The 20,088-nt window shown below is 46.5% G+C and overlaps 2 protein-coding genes across 10 annotated transcripts in view; one reads left to right on the plus strand and one right to left on the minus strand.

Moving 5' to 3' along the window:
- Positions 1–114: 114 nt before the first annotated feature.
- Positions 115–10,904, minus strand: Tcs3 (Probable tRNA N6-adenosine threonylcarbamoyltransferase Tcs3). 3 transcript variants are annotated; one of them, XM_089580360.1, is made up of 13 exons: positions 10,702–10,904; positions 10,534–10,626; positions 10,347–10,466; positions 10,123–10,224; positions 9,912–9,985; positions 8,700–8,795; positions 6,580–6,629; positions 6,429–6,507; positions 6,201–6,300; positions 5,981–6,037; positions 4,041–4,116; positions 1,328–1,426; positions 115–221 (listed from the first exon to the last, which is right to left on the minus strand). In XM_089580360.1, exons 1-13 carry the CDS (start codon positions 10,814–10,816, stop codon positions 182–184), a joined length of 1,101 nt encoding a protein of 366 aa, XP_089436486.1. In that variant the 5' UTR covers positions 10,817–10,904; the 3' UTR covers positions 115–181. The 3 variants fall into 3 exon arrangements, with proteins under 3 accessions (XP_089436486.1, XP_089436488.1, XP_089436487.1); XM_089580361.1 differs by lacking the exon at positions 115–221 and adding an exon at positions 302–584; XM_089580362.1 differs by lacking the exon at positions 10,534–10,626.
- Positions 10,905–11,121: 217 nt separating this feature from the next.
- The window catches only part of LOC149351112 (meckelin), a 37,541-nt gene continuing 28,574 nt past the window's right edge, over positions 11,122–20,088 (plus strand). For 5 of the 7 annotated variants that reach the window (XR_016290520.1, XR_016290521.1, XM_089580363.1 and 2 more), the window contains exon 1: positions 11,174–11,446. Coding sequence is in view for 5 of the 7 variants with exons in the window: in XM_089580363.1 (XP_089436489.1) it covers positions 11,269–11,446 (178 nt within the window). In the remaining 2 variants the exon portion in view is untranslated. Of the gene's footprint in view, positions 11,447–17,465; positions 17,538–20,088 lie in introns of those variants that run through there. The other 2 variants (XM_089580365.1, XM_089580364.1) reach the window with 2 other exon arrangements.

Below are 20,088 nucleotides of genomic sequence, written 5' to 3' on the forward strand. Positions count from 1 at the left end.
AAGCCTTTGTATTTTGAAAGTAGTCCTTGAACAGACAGTAACACTTTCATACATAATTAAGTTCTATACAGCCTAATTTGTGACTTTCTTCCCTACAACACCAAACCAATAAACTTGTAAAAAAATGTCTTTATTAAAATAATGCGTATTTTATGCATCTCTGAAGCAGAAAATTGAAACGTCAGTCTCTCCATGTCACTTCAACTTCGTCAGTTCGATACCTGCAATGAACACGAGAAGCATGTTGGGTCATGGTGTTAGCAGCTCGGGGGATGGTCATATTTTGTTGCTGATGCATACAATTCTGGCTAGCAAACAAGGTATATGTCAGCTTCACCTAGAAGGGATTTCTAGCTATCATTTAGAAAGAATCACTTTTATGCTATTCCAGATGTGCATGGCTTTTATGTTTAATGGTCTGTTAGGCTCGAGGCATAGATCTGATGTTTACAGAACAAGAAAGAGTTACCTGATCCAAAATTACAGGAAAACAGTTCGAGCTGCTGCTCACCATTACTACCCAGCACCAAGTATTGTCTTCATGTACAAGATTGGATTGCAAAATTCCATGTCATGCTGCCATGCTGTATAGAAAAGCTTAAACTTGGAATCGGCATAACTGTCTTATTAATGGGATCAAGCGAAGAGCTTTTCTCCTTTGCAAGCTAGAAGCAACAGCGGCATGGAGCTCAGATAGTTGGTGCAAGGTATTGGTAAGAAAAATCACTTTTCGCCCTTCCCTGGAGCAAAGAACTGAGTGCAATGTCTCCGTAGAGCATGCCCATTCCCTGGCCCACTCATCTCTTGTGGCTCAGGCCCACCTGGGAAACTCTGTCCTTGGGCAGCAGGTGAGTATGTTGTTTAGCTCAGGGAAAGTCCCTCATGCACCTACCACTACAAGATAGAAGAATTGCTAAGCGGAAGTGCTGACTAACAAAAGGTGCTTGGCAAGTTCTAAAATAGGATGACTGGTCAAGTATGAAGATACTCAAAGGAAGACAGAAAATCTCGCAAACATCACTGATTGCAATGTGGTGCCCTCGTGAACCGGTTGACAGTATTTATGCTAGTGTGCGCTCAGTTTTTTAAGTGCTTTCAGCTGTTGCAAAGGTGCTGCACTGAAACTGGCAGAGTTTGCGTTCTGTGCATTTTTTTTTCTTTCCTATGAGTGCTTGTCTGTCCATTCTTAATGGCCTTCACAGAGTAAAAATCAACTGCTGTTGAGTGCTCGCATCATGCTCTCTTCTTATGTACCACCTATTAGTTTTTTTTGTGAACAGCTAGCAGTAACTGCAGCCAACAGATAAGCAGCAGATATATACCATACCTCTGTGTGCAGGTTGTCTCTTCAAAGCTGGTGACTTGGCCCGAACGAAACATTTCCCAACCAGCTTGAGCAATCATAGCTCCATTGTCAATGCAAAACCTGCATTAATTATGTACATCAGCAGAGTGCTACAAGAGATCAGTACATTGAAATGTATGTTTAAGCAGAGCCATAAGCTGGATATTGAAGGCATAAGTTATAAATGCCCTATATATTTCCATACTAAGTGCTTATGCATAGATTTATACACAGCAGCAATGGTATCAAAGTATTTGACAGGCGATAGAGCAGGTTTTGACATAGCTCAAATGTTGTAGTTTTCTCAGTGCAGCTAGATCATGTTTTCTGAAGACAGCTTGAAGATTTCAAGTTTATTCTAATGCTCCATCTACCCGCCATGGCTTTGGTGTTCGACTGCTGCACCCAAGGTCACGGGTTCGATCCCAGCCGCAGCTGCCACATTTTGATGGAAGAGAAATGGAAAAACGCCCGTGCATTGTCGGCGCTGATTAAAGAACCCCAGATGATATAAATTATTTCGAGCCCTTCGCTATGGCATCCCTTGTAGCCAATGCGTCGCTTCAGGACGTTAAATCACAGAATTTACAATTTATAATGTGCGGCCTACATACAACAGATATACATGGAACGCTTCAGCAGTGTTTGTTGTGTAAAAACTCCACCAATCATACCTCAACACATTTAGAGAATTGGCTCACTCATGCTCACTCGCCAATATTTAACCCCTCTGTTCACTGATGCAAGCACCTTACTGCAGTACCACAAGCCGAGTGTTATCATGGCACCAAAAGATATAAAGTTTTCAAAAATAGGCTTTTTGGGGTAAAAATATGGCTTTTGGTCAAATGTTTTAGGGGAATCCCCCAAGGTGGAGTAAATTTGTAATAAGGGAGTAATTACTCATTGGCATCCACCCAAGCGCAGCCATACGGCTACAAAGGAAAGCTATACAGCTTTCTCAGAAACTTCGTAGTTAAAGAAAAATTCGTCCTGGTCCGGGGTTCGAACCCGGGACCACCGCTACACTGTTCCCACTTCGAGTTATTGATCAATTCGCTCTCGCCCAACCATAAGCTTGCCGTCCCGGTTAGCTCAGTTGGTAGAGCGACTGCTCCGGTGTAGCGGTGGTCCCGGGTTCGAACCCCGGACCAGGACGAATTTTTCTTTAACTACGAAGTTTCTGAGAAAGCTGTATAGCTTTCCTTTGTAGCCGTATGGCTGCGCTTGGGTGGATGCCAATGAGTAATTACTCCCTTATTACAAATATGGCTTTTGTGGCATTGGCAGACACCACAAAACCGTCGAATCGTCTTCAGTAGTAAGCTGGTTTACTAATTTTTAATGATTAACCTTTTAACTAGCAGAGTTAGGCACCTAGTTGCAATTAGATGTTTGTTACCAATCGTTAGTAATAGCCGTGTTAGTGTTAAGAATTTCGAAAATGTGATTACCCTCGCCACTGTGGCTCGACAAAATTTGGCTGCATCATGTGAAAACACATGCGCTTTCGAAAGCATGCAGGCAAAGAAACTCCTCCAGTGCATATAACTAGTTGAAAAAGCCTAATTTTGTCAAGCCACAGCACCAAGAATAATAGCATTTTCGAAATTATAAAAACTGATATGGCTATTACTAACGACCGGCAATAAATCTCTAATTGCAACTAGGCACCTAACTTTACTAGTAAAAAAGTTAATTATTAAAAATGAATTAACCAGCCTACTACTCACGATGACTTACCGTTTTTTTGGTGTCCACCAACACTGTTAATACTACGCCGCAAAAGCCACATTTTTTACCTCAAAAAGCCTACTTTTGAAAATTTTTGAGTGTTCGCTGAAACACCCAGTATGGTAACACATGACTCCATTATGCAGACATGCGGCTAGTTCAACCAACTGCACAGTCTTCATGTGACACTTTCTTGCACACGTTCAGTACTAGTGTTGAAACTAGCAGCTGTTCGATCAAAATTTGCAAACATTTACAATGTTCATTCAGAAACGGATCAGTAATGGACCACAGCTGTGACTATGATACATAATAGGCTAACATGAAATGTTTCTGCACCTAGTCATTTCTGCTCTTTTTTGTTGCCTTGCTCAAAGATTGAAACTCAAGTTTGTGACCACTTGTGTGAGTGCATGGACAGTAGCAAACTTGTAAAGCTGCAGCCAACAAATTTTATCCGATCTTACCTCACTTAATCAGCATGCATTCTGGCAGTCGTCCATAAGCACTCTGATTACTTAACTGACTCCTATGCAATCAGTAAGCCGCTGTAAAGCAAGCTGCAAGCTGCTGTAGCATGGCTTGTACTTATTTTCATTGGCTGTCTACAAACTGTTGGTGCTCAGAAGCAAGACTCTGTTGTATGTCTGCAGCGAAATATTTCTCCAGTAACAATAGTAGGCAACTATACTAGATGGCAGAAAGGATAGATTTTCAAACTACGCTGCAAGTTTTCTGGAACTGACTAGTCTCCTTGAGCCCACGGCCGAACAGTTTAATCGTGCACCTCTTCCTTGCTCATGTTGCCTTAACCCTTGGTTACAAGGTGGCCAGTTTAGTACACCAGACATATTTTAAGCAAAGGGCACAAATACAGGTTATAGGAACTGAGGCAGGATTTGCCAACATTTTACATAAAATATGCAGATTACAAGGTTAAGACCGCAGTCAAAAGCAGTACCTTTCATCAGTGGCAAACAGTTTGGCACTGCGTTCTTCAGCCATGATGCCCATCATTTCCTGTAGACGTTTATTACCTAAAGTAAAAAAGATGAATAACTCTGTTAATGAAATAGCAGAAGTGACATTCTAACTTGGGGAAACTGCGTGGAAAACACGTTTTGGCGGGCTAGTTGGTTAAGCATCTTGAATAAACAGCGCGAACGAAGACGAGCACAAAAGACAAGGAAGCGGACGACACAGCGCTGACTAACAACTGTGGGTTTATTACTGATCATACAAGTATAAATACATGGATGTCGGCAGAGAGGGAAAGATATATACAAAGTGCAAAAAAACCATAAATGTGACAACAGCAACAGGGCTGTCACTCCTGGGGGTTGATAATCTCTGCTGATTTCTAGCGTGCTTCTGTTGCTGTTATTACTTTTTTTTTTTTCCAAAAACAGGTTGTAACCAGTTGCATAACTTCAAGAACCTGAACTTGTGGCGAATACTGGTGAAGCATGGAATTCCCTTGCGTTAGAGCCAGGCACATATCCAAGGTCCCCCCCTTGAAAAATTCCTGGCTACGTGCCTGGTTAGAGCAGCAAAGGTTTAGCTGCAGAGAAGGCGAGGATGTTTGCACATGCAAGCCCAAGCTGCCTGCATTTAACTGTAGTCGGGTACAACTCAAGAATAAAGCGACAAGGGCCCCTCACAGGAGGCCTTCCAGCCAATGGCATCGACCGATTCAGCATTCCTCCTTGAAGCAATGGAACAAGCACGTTGCAACGCACTCTTGCAGACAGCAGCAAACGCAATGAGGACGCCGCAAATAGGCAAGGGTTGCATCGCGCCATTCTACACAACTTAGGAGCATTCGTTCAGTGCGATAGTGCAAGAATACCGTACAATCTCTTGTATGGGCCGCATCCCCGGATATGAATTAGATAATTGTGAAAAAATTACGGTTATACTTTTTTTTTTAAATTTATGTATGGGCCGCACCTACAAAAGTCACTCCTGATTATCAAAAAAAAAAAAGTGTGGCCCTTAGATGAGTTTATACAGCAACAACAGAATTTGTTCTTGTGTGCAAACTGACTGTTCCCTTCCACACTGGCGTTACCTGGGCACCCGTCTAATAAGCAGCCCATGCTATTAACTAAGCCAATACGACCCGGCAGTCACGCAGACAAATTCTACAACAATAAATGCTACCTAAATCATGCTCATCAGGGTTTATATAGAAATGTTCCAAGTGATGAAATAAGTTGGATTAGGAGCATCAGAAATACCAATGGCCACAATGAAGTAAGTTTTTTTCACAAGTATGCACCATCTTTGTCAAAAGTAACTAGGCAGGCGCGAACGGCCTGGCAGCAGGAGTGCGGTCGCTAAATGGCATTGTGTTTGCCGGCGCTTGCTGGTGAGCGCTTTCTCCGAGATTACTGCTGATGATGTTGCTTTGCGCCCTCACACTCGCTTCGTGGATGCTGCGTGGTGTATCATCCATGCAGCGAGCAGAAGGGTGCAAAGCAACGTCATCAGCGGTACCCTCTGAGCAAGTGCTCACCAGCAAGCGCCGGCAAACACAATGCCACCTCACGACCGTGCTCCCACTCCCGGGCAGTAAGACGGTATGCCTCAATGCACATGAAACACTGTAAATGTGGAGTAGAAACTGAATTTTAGTTTGTATAAAGTTGTCTGTAGTGCCCCTTTTGGTATTTTAACTTGAGTGCAGGTTTTCAGCTAGCTTTTCTTTGTTTAAATGTAGTGAACCTTTAAAATACTGACAGGTAAGGCTTTGCACAATGCCAAACTAAATGTTATGTCAAATACTATGCAATTACTTTGAAAAATGAATTGGGATGGATAAAGATACTATGTCAGTTTAACGGCAACATAGGTCACAATTTGGAACTCAGGAAAAAGCTTCTCCAAGAAATTACTCACAGCCAACCCCACCAACAATGAGCACTTCACTAGACCCTGTATGAGCCATGGCCCGTTCTGAAACAGAAAAAAAAATTACATCCTTTGGAAGACGAAAGAGCACAGCAGCGTGCACTCAATAGTAAGTTCAGATATGATCTATGGGTAAAAAGTAGTAGTACATATTTTCGAAAACAGTGGATTATACAATGGAAGCAGTGGAAATTTTGTTTGAAGTCACCTGTAGTTTCGACGAGCATTGCAAAAACTGTCTCTTGCAATGAAAAACACAGGTCTTCAGCTGTGCACTCCCCTTCGTTTAAAAGAGAGACTGCTCTTTCCTGAAATGCAATGTGCATGTTTGTTATTCCCTTTATGGCCTTTGAACTCAAGGATATGAATATTGTGTGCATAACTTGCAACTGCCGAGTATAGAAACTAAATTATTGAGACAGCATTGATGACAAACCTCAATGAAGGAGAGGAGTCCTGAAAATGAGACATCCATCCCTTTGACAACATATGGAAGTGGAACCAGCTTGGTACCCCTACAGCGAGCAAAATTGGGGCATTGAATTAGCATCCAATATATACAGTCATGCATCTAATACCTTGCTCACCTTTTTGCCATTTGTTCTATGTTGTAACCAGGGCTTGGATCATTGGACAGCTACAAAAAAAAAAAAAAACGAAATTCAATTTACTGAATAAAAAACATGGAAATGACAACAGCTAACTAATAAAAAGAATAAAAGATTTTATTTCCATCAGTTTTTATCTTTTTTTTTACACAATGCCTACTCACAGGTTCTGATGAGAGTTGAGTACCTAGTGATGCACAAATTTCCCAGGGACTGGCACACATGCACAACGAAATGGGAATCCTGGGTGATGACACCCATGAAGAATGCACTAAAAAGCCAGATTTTGAAAGCTTTATCCAGTTTCAGCCCAAGTCCTGTCATTAAGCACCAGTGCTACCTCACAACTTACTTCATTCAGCCTTACCTGATTGAAGAAGGATCGACATCTGAGGTAGTTGGTAATTCATCATGAAAAAGTTTAGCGCACTCACGACGAACGACAAGGTATACAAGACAACACAGACGCTAAACTTTTCTGTGTTACCTGACTGAAGCAGTACATCACAAGTCAGCACTAAGATGGCTGTTTGACACTTTCTCTTTGCCTGAGGAAAAGGCAGACCCTACTGAATGGAATTACTTCTACTTTTGATGCACAGCTCACAACTTTTGCATAGTAGTTCGCTTCGCTTAGTGCATAAATTTTGCTCTGTTAGAGCATAAGAAATGCACAAAGCACAGTCCTTAACAATGCGCAAGGTCTAACAGGAAAGTACCTGGACAGGACTTAATATCTCTGAAACCCATGCCATGTCTTGTACCTCATTTATTCTCCTACTAAAGGAGATCCCACAGGCATGCAAGAATGCAGGAGCCATCAACCTTGAATGTGCTAAAACTACGACTGCCAAGCAGATATTTCTGACAATTTCACGACAAGCAGAAATCCTGGAACATCCCACTTCACTGGAGACTGCTTTGCAAGGCATTTACCCTTTTTAAGCTTTCTGTGGTATTGCAATGTGGCCTCTGAATTTACACCTAAAAATCCAATACTTGTGCTGTACAAACCAACAATATTGCAACTTAAATTTTTGCATTGTATTATCCCGTATCACAGAGATCACCAGCTGGACAAAACCTTGATTTCATCATGCTAGGACACAAGGCAATGTAAATCTCACTATTCAAGTATAAGCCTGGGGTATAAATCATGCTGAACCCACAATTTCTTAAAGGATCATAGACACCTAATTTTATTTGCATGTTTCCTTCTTTCAAATGACATGTTAGACATTAGAATACATGGTTCACCATGAACTGAATTTCTTCTTGATGCTCGTTCGGTTTTAGAGCGCAGCTCTTAGGCGCCCTTGCCTGTATTCCGTGTCGCAGTCGTCGGCGTATCCGGCTGTCCAAGCAGCAGAGCAAAATGCCACCAGGTGGCTCTCACGGGAAGATCTCAGAGGGTGGCTGCCAGCTGAACATGCCACCTGCCAGCGGTGGCTGACAGTGTGTGAAGAGCTGTGCTCCCATTTCGCATTACTGACTACCTAATCGCCAGTAAATATTTTTGTTTCACGAACCGAATGATGGCTGTGATGTATTGGGAGTGCTTAGGTCATGCGAGGCTCGAAAAAAACTGCAATATAAACCCTGACACGACATTTGTCATTCCAGCTGTTGCAGAAAGCTGGCCTAAGCATTGTGGTGAATTAAAACTATGTATTGGCGATTATATTGCAGTGCCTTTCGTGCATCACATGACCTAAACACTCCCACACGTAACAGCCATAGTTCGGCTGATGAAACCAAAACTGAAACAGCATCATGAAATTCAATTATAAATTATTTAGCGGTCCTAGGTGAATACCACAAGATGAACCATGTATTCCAATGTCTAACACATTATTTGAAAGAAGAAAACATCCAACTAAAATTAGGTGTCTATGGTCCTTTAAGCCAGCCTGTGCTGATGCAGTACTTGAAGTTAAAGTGTGTAAATGTAGCAAAACTTTCTAATATGCACTTTTTTTTTACTATTTGAGTGTAGCCAACACCCTCCTCTCTCTCTCTCCCCCCCCCCCCCCTTCTTTTTTACAAAACCTTCTGTATTCCGTGCATGCCACAAATGTTAAGCCACTGCTCCAACTCACCTTCAGGACTCTTGCAAATCGGTCCAGGCAGTTCCCAACAGCAATGTCAATAGTCTCTCCAAAAATTCTATACCTCTTCTCACTATATGCTATTACCTGGATAAAAATACCGTACAGACACTTAGGAGGAGGACATTGTTGTCCTCATCACCAACAGTAAAATCAAATCCACTGCAGAATAAAATTCTCATCCAGCGATCTCCAGTTACCGTGGTTCTGCACTAACCACAGCAGCCTGATGATTATGTGCTTCTTAGCCTCATCACTTAATCAGATTCCCTGCACAAAGCTGAGCTTGAAGACCATCTGGTATTGTGCTTTATTTTTATTGAGGGAAGAATGGTCCACAGCAAGTGTGAAGGGCACAACAAGGTAGCTGTAAGCCTCACTGCAGAGTATCGCAGACTTCTGCACCTTGTTTGGGGAGGTAAGAATGAAGAATATATGCACAATTTTTTAGGATTGCTGGCAACTAAAAAAAAAGCACAAATGCAAGTCACGTGCACTTATGTTCACGTTGTGTTCACTGCTCTGGAATACGACGACTTCTGTCTGCTTTTTACATCTCTGACATGGAGTGCAAAAATAACTGTCAGTGCTGTTTTTTTTTTTATTAATATATTTTGTACAGCAAAGTGTGGAATTTCAAAAGGGTGGAAATTTGGGCTGGTTGGTGCATGATCTGAGTGTCCCTCTCTCTGCTTCGTCCCCGTTAGCGCTGTTTTTAGCCTCAGAAGTGTGGCATATAGTACAGTTGTCATATCTTTGTTGCAGCTGGTACTAAAGGACATCAGTCCACTCCAGTGAACACAGTGGCTGCTTGTCACATACATGCAAACAAAGAATGGGGTTCAGTTTTCCACCACATTCTTCCACTTTCTTTAGCCTCCTATCCCACAGCTGTTTCCCTTCTGCACTGCATGGAACAACACTTAACTTTGTACTGCACAGGGCTTCACCAACTAAATTATTTTATAATTATTTCTAAAATAGTACTTTTATTAAAGTCTCAAGGCCCACCTGAATATTTATACTCAATGGACCAAATTAATTTTACAAGTACACATCAGTCTACTTCTGCTATTACCAAACAGCAAACCTTAAATGTAGTTAAAAACTGACAGCTGCATCCATGCATACATGCAACTGAACCATTCTGATCATTAACAGCGCAAGGGCACTATAGCCGGCAGAAATACTTGGCAGATTCACCTGTGTGTTGCCACCACTGACGTACAATACGGTTGGGTTGACTGCTCCAGTGATCAGCCGCCCCATTTCAATATCTAGAAGTCATGTTAAGAAATGTTGAGATTCCAAGAGACATGTTCTACATGCAGGCAGTTTTAATCCTGCCAATATGCACTCATTTTTGCAACGTAACACAAGCAGATGCTGATTCAGAGAAATTCAGCAAGGATACGGCCGATGCAATGGTTGACACCTATGATTGGTTTGTTCCACAGCTGTGCAACAGTCCTCGCAACAATGGCAACAGACACCAGTGGTGCTCCCATACCAGGTCCTAGAACGAAAATAGAAACAGTCATGACCTGCCACCGAGATGCTTTTTCCCCTATTTTTTTGCGACGATTCGCTGTTGTGCCTGGGATAGGGAAACTAAAATGCAGGCGCGTGGTAACTTGCCTTTGGTGTAACAAACAACGTCAATTTGGTTCGGCGTGATGTTTGCTTCCTCCAGCGCCCTTTCAAGCACGTCTAACACGTGCGCTCGGTGGTGTACTGCGGTGTCTCTTGGTTGAAACCCTGAAACAACGAACAAAAAAAAAAAAAGTAAGTCATCAGGAAAGTAGGGTGATACATTATCGCATGCCAAATGCGTTCTGTATTGTGCGATTTGTTGACAGCCGTGCATTTCCTCTGTCTTGCACCAATCTCGGTCTACTCAGTAATGAACGTCCAAAAACTGTGAGACAAAACAAACGATACCACGGTTTACTGACTTAATTTTTACAGACGGGTAATGAAACTAGATACATGCCTTCGCCCGGTGGAGTAATGTACGTTACTCGTGCATTCGACAGAACTTCACCGTCTCGCACTATGCCAACTCCCAGCTTATTTGCACTCCCTTCGAAGCCGATTGCTACCGTCATACTGGTGTTTGTCAGGACTTAAATGATCACCACTTCATGCAATGTTTCAATCGGGCGCAACGAGACGCTTTGGCAAGCGTTGGCTCTGACCGACTTGAACTTGGATAGTACTGGGCTTACCTTGGCTTCCTGACTCTCTCGCATCAGTTTTATCTAGTATGTTTTAACCTTTAAGTCAAATAATCGACAAGTGCTATGAAATTAATGTCAAATAGTTTTTGAATATAGAATAGAACTAGGCTATTGGTAAGAAGAAATGTTTATAATTCTTTAGCTTGTAGTTATGGAGACGAATTCACTTGGCGGCCCTGTCACCTTGTGCATAGCAACGGTATAGCAACGGTTGTAACAGAATAACAGTAAACAGAAGCGTGCTGAGGCGTTGCGGACGGCGGTGCTCGCGAAATGCATGGTAAAATACCTTGGGGATGTGTTAATTAAAAATTAAGGAGATGCTCTTCATAGTTTCTATTGGAGCACTGATAGTTTTCGCCGAGTCACGATACCTGAGTGCTTATCGCACGCCTAGCGAGTGCGACAACGCGAGTTATTTTGACGTTGTCGCGCTGTCATGTGTTAAATGTGGCGCCAACAGAGGACAGGAACATACGCAACTAGCGTCGAAAGATGGTTTGTACAGCTGCTGGCATCATACAACTGCTTCGTTAGTTTTTCTAAGTGTTTGCGAATTCTTTGAGTGTGTGAGTTGCAAGTAAACGCATGACACTGCACCGGTTAGCTGTACGCGGAAGCATCTTGAGCCGCGAAGTGCACAGCATCCCTCATCCTTGAACGGCGTTTTGTGCTATTGTTTTCCATCTTAGTAGCATGCATTTGTCATGAAATTTCATTAATGATTACAAATGCACTGGCTGTCTCGCAAACGAGGCGTGTTTGTCTCGAGGGATTGAAAGCACTAAAACCCATGGTTCTTGCTCCTTTTTTGATCATATCCTTGCACGTTGCATGTTTGTTGTGCGTGCGTTATGTAAGGTCGCCACCTTTGAAAAAGCTGGAAATAGCTGCAGCCGCAATAGCTAACAATTTATTTTTTTTTTCCACTGATTCAAGTATTCAATTGAACAAAACATAAAAATGCTGTCACGCGCTACCTACGGATGCCGAAGAAACAACGAAGTGGGGACGCGAAGAAAAAGCTCGACATCCTCCTGACCTCTATTGCAACCATATCCCCCCCCCCCCCCCCCCCAATTGCGAAAAATATCCCAAATGATATCCTTGCTGATCAATTAGAGAACTTCCTCCATCATACTGTTCTCGTCACTGATGCCTCCGGGAGCTGTGATGAGTGGGATCTGGCTTGGAGGTTACACTCTTATTGAAGTGTTATCCGGTCGGAGTCTGACGTAAAACTGTTTATTAGAGCGAAAGCATATAAGCACGGTAGACAGTCACGTGTTGAAGAGGAGAGTGAGTGAACAGAGTTCAGTGTCCTTATGTAGCTGCGTACACGCTGAGACCGGGCAGCCCGGAGCCACGGGAATGCAGTGGATTAGGTGGTAAACGAAATACGGTGCTCGGAGCACTCGGAGCGGCAGTATAGCGGTATGCACTGCGGAACGGCAGTACCAGGATACGCAACACTTCTCCCCTTTTTCTGGACGTAGTCTCGGGGCTGGGAGGCTCTGTTGGGCGTAGCGCCGAGGAATGTCATTTGAGGCATCTGCGCTGTCTGAATCGGAGCGGCTGTGTACGGGTTCTGGTGAGTCAGATGGTGGCTTGTGAGCAGGTTGTTCGTTTTGATCTTCTGACTCGGAATGCGGATCGAGCATTTCGACTTCAGGTGCACGGCGAGGAACATTGGGTAGGTTGCAGTCTCCCTTCCTGATGTGGTCGACGTGCCTACGCCAGGTCGTACCATCGTGGAGTCGGACCTCATCGGACTCAGGTCCCTTGCAGTAGCAGATGATATCAAGGAGCCATCGAGGACCATATGATGAAAAGTTCCGTGCGAAGGCTGAGGCGCCGGGCGCAAGCTTGCGCGCTGGCGTAGCGCGGAACTTCTGTGACAGTGGTTGCGTTCTCACTGGACGCCTTCCTGTGGATCGGGGTGCAAGCTGTCTAGAGCAGTCCTTAGCTGGCGTGAGAACAGCAGCTCCGCCGGGCTTAAATGGCTCAGCCGAAGTTCGACGTTGCGATTTTCAGTCGTTTATGCGCTTTATTTGTTTCCTGAACGAAGCGCTCAGCCTGTACGTTGGAATATGGATGATAGGGTGCGACTAAAACTTGGCGAGTGTTGTTTCTGGCGAGAAACTATCGTAACTCTGTTTATGTGAATGAAGAACCGTTGTCGGATACGACGTCAGGGAGTCCGTGAGTGGCAGGGTTTTCTCGGTTGTTGGGTAACGACAGCAGCTGAAGTGGTCTTGACAATAACGGCTTCTAGCCATTTCGGGAACGAACCTACGACAATTAGAAATATCTTGCCGAGATTGGTCCAGCGAAGTCCACGTGTAGCCTTGACCACGGTCTCGTAGTCCGCTCCCAGAGATGGACTGCAGCGGGCGGTGGAGCGTTCATAGATTCTTGGCAGATTTTACACGCACGGACGGTGTTTTCTACATCACTGTCGAGTTTCGGCCACCCTACATAACATTGTTCCTTCATGCGGACGACTTCGGGATGTGATGGGTGAAGCAAGTGAAGCACCTCCACGCGGAGTGGCGGTGAAATCATGGCCCGGGCACCCTACAAGATACAGTCGCGATAAGCGGGTTCGTCGTGGCGCACGAAGTAAGGTTGGAACCGATCCTCTACTTTTTAAGGCGAAAGCCTTTAATGGCTCATGCTCGCGGTGTCCGTCCGTGCGCTGGAATCGTGCCAACTGTGGCCTCTCCTCCGCGCAGCGACGCAACCTCCTCCCCTCCTCAGCAACCGGCGCGCCGGTGGGGGACGCAGCTGTGCATAGCAACCCTGACGTCACACAGTAGCGGTAGCGGTGGCAGCAGCGCTGCCGCTCCTTCGCCAGACGTCTCGTTTTAGTCGAGTGAGTGAGAAGCATGGCTCCGAAGCGGCCCAGTGATTCCGCCCCAAGCGGTTCGGGGAAGCGGCAGTGGTTTGACCACAAGGCTTTCGCCAAGCACACTTTAGAATTTCCAAAGTGTATTCGGTAATTTTTCTGGTCATCCGGTACGAATCCAATTGAGTACTGTTGGGTTTGGGATGCCCCCCCCCTCTCTTCGAGGACCGTGGGAACATGGCGGTAGCGGCGAAGCTCAAAAAGGGGTGCTGTAGGACCTGTGATGCCTCCCCTCCTGCCTAAGTGGATTAGGCAGCGACCTTCCAGGACCGTGGGACCATGGTCGCAGCGGCGAAGGTCAAAGATCGCCGAAGGCCGAAGATGCGGCGACGATTGCGGCGTTCCGTGGCCGAGTCGACCCTCGGGTCAACGAACAGAGTGGTGGCGTGCTTAGTGAAAGACAGCAGTGTTTAATTACTGAGCCTCTACCCTCTCCCATCAACCGAGCTGCGGCAGAGCACCACGGCCCAGCGCCGCCCCTGCCGTGGGCGGTATCAACAGTGGCCGCAACTGTCCGTCTGATTGGACGTCATTCTTCGAACTATTTCCCCAGACAGGGATCTGGGGAATCTGTGCGCTATTTAACGGGAGTTGTTTTGAGGACTCCAGTGTGCACTCCCGCTAGCGAAGCAGTCCTCATCCACTGAGAGTCCCTCTCAGTTGCTCTTCTGTAATCATGTAAATAGCCTGTATAAAGTTTTCTTTGTTTTACCTTCGTAACCCCGTCTCCCGCCTTCCTCGTCCCTACTCCGACCCGACCACGCTCACCCGATCCCAACAGTACTCGGGACAACACACGATCCTCCTTTGTCAATTGAGCAATCTTCGTTGCATCCGCGAAAGCTTCGGGTGGGTTTTCGAGCAGTAGGACATCTGCCATAGCAGGATTTTCAGCATTTGTAGAGGGCAGTGGAAGGCGGCTGAATGAATTAGCGTTGCGAGCAGCAGATTGCAACAAAACATCCTTGGGGACAGCACGCTATTTATCAGGCGGCTGTGATGCAGCAGACCTAACAGCGACTTGTGGTCGATGTAGACTGTGAAATGTCTCCCGTAGAGAATCTGATGGAACTTCCTGGCGACGGAGACGACAGCCAGAGTCTCTCTGTCTGTCCGAGGGTAGTTTCGTTCTGCTGAATTCAGAGTACGGGAACAGAAAACAATAGGCGATTCTTGTCCGATTGTGTCTTCGTGACTTAGAACAACTCCTATGCCATAGGTAGACAACAAGCGTGAGCGGCTTGTGCATGTCGAGTGCACTAAGACGTCGCACGTCCGTATGAGTTCTTTAGCACGTTTGAAAGCGTCGGCTTCTCGGCGCCATCTTCATGGTTGGTCCTACGCAAGGAAGCGGTACAGACGCTCGAGGCTGTGAGCAGCACCACGCAGGAACCTGTTCTAAAAGTTCAGCAGTCTGAGGAAAGAATGGAGTTGCTGCTTGTTCTTTGGTCTCGGTGCTTTGTTCGGGGCGTCGACCTTTTCTTCGGGCGGATGAATACCGGCGGTGTGAGTGCAGTATTCAGGGAAAGTTATTTCTGGTGTGCCGAAGGCGCATATCTCTTGGCTCAGACGGTTGTCGTCCCTTATGCGCTTTAACACAGTTCGCAGGCGTTTGTTATATATGCTCGTAGGCATCCTGGCTTCCTACTGTGATGTCGTCGGGGTACACGTGGACTCCAGGCAGTGTCACGAGGAGCTCCTCCATGTAGCGCTGAAATATGGCTGCGGTGGATGACACTCCGAACGGCAGGGGAGTAACTCTGATTGGTCCTCGATGTGTACTGACTGTCAGGAGGTCGGCTGCGTCACTGTCCGCAGCAAGCTGCTGGTAGGCTTGATTGAGGTCTAGCTGTGAGAAGACAGCGCATGCTGCAAGGATTGAAAAAAGCTGGCTGGTGGTTGGAAGCGGATACGTTTCCATCTTGGCCACTTGGTTGAAGGTGTTTCTGTAGTCATTACACAGCCTGATCTTGCCGTTTTTCTTGACGATGCAGACTACAGGGGTAGCCCATCATGAGGATCATACGGGCTGGTAGACGCCTTCTTGAAAAAGGACGCCGATGGCTTCGTCTACTTTGGGTAGTAGAACCACTGGAAATTGACGTGCCTTCAAAAAGATAGGAGTGATTTCAGCCTCAAGCTCAATGCGAACGGAAAGCCCCTTCCTCTCCATAGTCCCTGAGCGAAGACTTCTGGGTATTCAGGGACGGCGTTCGATAAGGATAGCGGCACTTCGATTCGAGGTACGCGGTTTATGCCGCAGAGCGATATTCCTACTGTAGGAAACGAGTCTTTTCCTAGCAGGCTGATCAGTCTGATCAATCTGATGCTGATCAGTCTTGGAAGTTTTCTCTTTGGCTGCCTTCTTTCCGCAAGCCTTCTCGAGGTGTCCTTCGTTACCGCAGTAGTGACAGATGGCGGAATGGTAGGAGCAAGTACGAGCGTCATGGTGCAACGTCATCTTTGCTGACTCGGAGATTGGTTGGCTGGTTTGGCGTCCTGGCGCATGGGATTTCTTTGCGCCGACACACCCACAATTGAGGTGTGTCGGCGCGATGTCTGTCGAGCAGGAGCGTAACACCCTTTCCGCCTGGATAGAGATGGTGCCACGCGCGAATGCTCGACAAACCACCTGGGCGTTCGTCGCGATTGTACTCGGGTTTCGGTCTTCGTTCGATATTTCCTGTCAGTTGGCGACAATATGTTGTATGGCTCTAGCTGTTGCCGTTTCTTCGGCAGCTGCGCTCACGTCCTTTCCTGCGATGGACCCTGTAGCTATCGGGTCACCGTTGCCGTCAACGGCACTCAGAGCCATGGCTTGTCTGGAGGGGCCGTACTGAGCTGCGTCCGTATAATGCATTCTGGGATCTGGTTCGAGACGTTTCCGGAGAGCCTTGATCCGTACCTTTCTTCTCCCCATGTGTTGCTGTCTGCTCATATTTCTCGGAGTATGCTCAAGTAAACTCTTGTTTGAGCTAGCTGGTTCATGGTAAAAGTAATGAGACGGCGCGACTAACGAGGACAGAGAAGACGCACAAACGACGGGACGAGAGCCACTTGCAACTGAGTTTATTTCGCATCAAGCCTGCCTTTTTGTACGGCAACTATCCGTATCACAGGTACATGAAACCTACAAACAACAGTCTATCGCCATCTCTTGGAAGCACTCGCAGAACATTGGATCGGCAAGCAAAATACCATAAGCAAGGCATGGGGAGCAATTAAAGTGGCGCTTGTCCCGTCGTTTGTGTCTCTTTTCTGTCCCCGTTGGTCGCGCCGTTTTAATACTTTCTCAGAGTGGGAGCCACGAAGATATTCGCCCGACGCGTGGGGGCTATGATCATGAGTGACCCAGTGTCGGGGGGCTTGGGTAGGGTTTCGTACCCTTTTCTGCGGAGAAGCTCTCTTCCCATTCTAGTTTATTGAAGGCGGGCGTTCTGCCCACTATGAGGGCTTCAGTCAGTCCAACCAAGGAGTTGTGGACTCCTAGAGTTGCAGGAGCTTGTCCGTTGCCGTGTGCGGTTGAAGCCCCAACGCCGTCTTTACCGCCGTCCGCACCGCCACATAGTTTGCGCGTTTCGGCCTGAGTGAGGTTGCTATAAGGGGATGGTATGTTATGTGACTGATGATGAATGCATGTGCTATTTGCACGACATCCTTCTCTTTCATTCCTCTTCGACGGTTAGTGATCATCCGAATCATACCCATGATTTGAGCTATTTATGTAAAGAGGAATTTGGTGGTGTAGTTGGCTTTCCCATGTTCTGGAAGAGGACACCGAGGATCCTGATACCCTTTGCACTTTGGGGATAGTTCTCCCGTTTAGTCGTAGGTGGATCTCTTCGGCCTTCGTGTTTAAGGTCCATGCTCTCGACCGAACCGCCAGGGGCTCGGAATTTTCCAGCGCGCAGCTGAGCCCGCTGCTGGATGTGGACACTTGGTTCAGCTGGAGTGATCTCAGCCAAGTCGATGTCCAGGGGTCCCGTCTCGAAAGGCTGATGCTTAGGCCGCCGGATTGACTCATGAGTCAAGTCTCACGGGGTCTCTCAGGCTCACATTCAGATCGTGGTCTGAGTGTGAGTGAGTCCGGACTCGCATCAGATCATGATCTGAGTCGGGAGTGAGTCCGAACTCACATTCAGATCATTATCTGAGTCGTGAGTGAGTCTAGGCTCAGGCTCAGATGATGGTCTGTGTTTTCGCGACGACGGTGTGCGCTTAGATTTTTTTGCCTCCTTGTTTACTGACAGCGGAGGGGAGGAATGATTTACTCCACGACCAAGGACGTTTGAGGACGAGGCTGCTTGGCGACATCTGTGGGCGACCGAAGAAGAGGATTCCGAGGAAGCGAGGAAAACGGCGTTTTGTCCCTATCCCTTGAGCTGCATGGGCACGTGGTGGAATCGTTGTCCGAGTCTCACCATGTCGCTGCATGGGGGGCAGGGGTCCATTGTCGTACGATCGGTCGGCTCGGGGGCGTGCCACTTGGCCACTTGGGCGCTTCGGTGAGCTCATGTGCCTTGAGTCGAAACAAGTGAGTGAGCCCAACTGAGTTGTGAGTTGGGATGAGTGAACCCAATGGAGTCATGAGTTGAAATGTGTGAAAGTCGAGATTTGTCGTGAGTCGAAATGAGTAAGTGAGCCCAAATGAGTCGTGAGTCGAAAGGAGTGAATGAGTCCAGATGAGTCAAGAGTTGAAATGAGTGAGACAAGATGAGAGTGAGTCGGACACATGAGTCGCAGTGGCTGACTCCAGATGAGTCATGAGTCGGGGTGAGTTCAAATGAGTTGAGCCTAAATGAGTTTGAGTTCATGAGTTTGAGTGGGCACGTACCTGTGTGAGTCTGAGCTTGAGCTAGCACATAGATTGATCAAGCTTTTGGGAGTTAGCCTGAGTGAGCACTCGTGATTTTGCTGAGGTATGGACTGCTGACAGCTCCTGGGGAAATTCTTCCCAGGTTGGAGGCCTCCGTTCTTTATACCGTATTCTCTCGCGTACTTGGCAACGACATGGACGACCTCCTGCAAGGTATCTGGAACTCTCCGTCCGATCCCCCGGTGATCCATATGGTGATATCATATACACCAAGTGTGTTATACCCGGGATGACATTTCCGGAGGCTCGCCATGGCAGTGTTAAATAGTGTGGGGGGAGATCACAGATCCCTGTGGCGTTCCTCTTGCCCGTAAGTGTTATCTTGTCCGGTCGTGGGTCTCCTACGCTTATTATTGCCGTTCGATTACTGGGGAACGCATGGACGTAGTTATAGGCCCGTTCGCCACGACGTGACCCCGCTAAGTTCCCCAGGATTTTGTCGTGATCCACGTTACCGTGCGCGCCCTTAACGTCAAGAGCTAGTATGGCCCTTTCTTGGGATGGCTTTGCGCACACGAACAAACATACACAGGAAGGAGCAGAAAACAGAAATAGCGCAAGCTTGCTGGGTTATGCCTCAGGATCACCGAGGAAGGAGCCCCACGGAGCGCATGTACAATAAAACATGCTGAACAGTACGTCAAATGTGCCACGGGCGTGGTCTATCAAATCCCGCTGAAGTGTGGACGCGTGTATGTCGGCCAAACTGTACGCTGCATCAATGAGCGCGCAGGGGAGCGTGCTCTTTCTGTAAGAAAAAGAGACGGGGCGAACTTGCCTGCCCATTGCATTTCATGCTCTGGTTGTGAGCCGATGCTCAAATACATCGATTCTGGGCAAGAGTAAAAGCAAAATAGCCCGCGAACTTTTAGAAGCATTCCACATCAGAGAAAAAGGCGAAAATTGTATTAGCGATACCTCGGTCACCTTATATGATAGGGAAAGGAATTTTATCCGTGGCTTTCGCTGACCTATGCAGGCCTGACTTGCTATCCCCTTCCCCTCACTCCATTTTCCCTCTTTTTTTCCCTCTCCCTATTCTGTTTTGCACGTGTGTATGCTGCATATATATTCTGTTGCGAAAGCAATAAATCTAGTTTATAGTTTGCGCTCTTTCTGTCTTCTGCTCCTTCCTGTGTATGTTTGTTCGTGTGCGCAAAGCCATCCCAAGAAAGCTATGCACCAACTCGCCCAGCAAGAAGTTCTTCTACATTAGTATGGCCCTTGTCTGTGCTCTGCTAGGAGCATCCGTGACCTCCTCTTTAAGGTGTATCAAGATGTCGTGTGTCGACAGATGTTCCCTGAACGCGTACTGGGTGTTCGGTAGATATCGAGCCTGCTCCAGATGAGGTGTTA

This window comes from Amblyomma mixtum, chromosome 3 (assembly GCF_055824585.1).
Source record: "Amblyomma mixtum isolate Tamu chromosome 3, ASM5582458v1, whole genome shotgun sequence".
Lineage (NCBI taxonomy): Eukaryota > Metazoa > Arthropoda > Arachnida > Ixodida > Ixodidae > Amblyomma > Amblyomma mixtum.

Excerpts from the sequence above, each read along its gene's own strand:
- Tcs3 (XM_089580360.1), bottom strand. The coding sequence starts at position 10,816 with ATGACGGTAGCAATCGGCTTCGAAGGGAGTGCAAATAAGCTGGGAGTT. Across the intron at positions 10,627-10,701 it reads CATTACTCCACCGGGCGAAG|TTTTTGGACGTTCATTACTG; the intron begins GCATGTATCTAG and ends TTTGTCTCACAG. Across the intron at positions 6,301-6,428 it reads GACTCCTCTCCTTCATTGAG|GAAAGAGCAGTCTCTCTTTT; the intron begins GTTTGTCATCAA and ends ATTGCATTTCAG.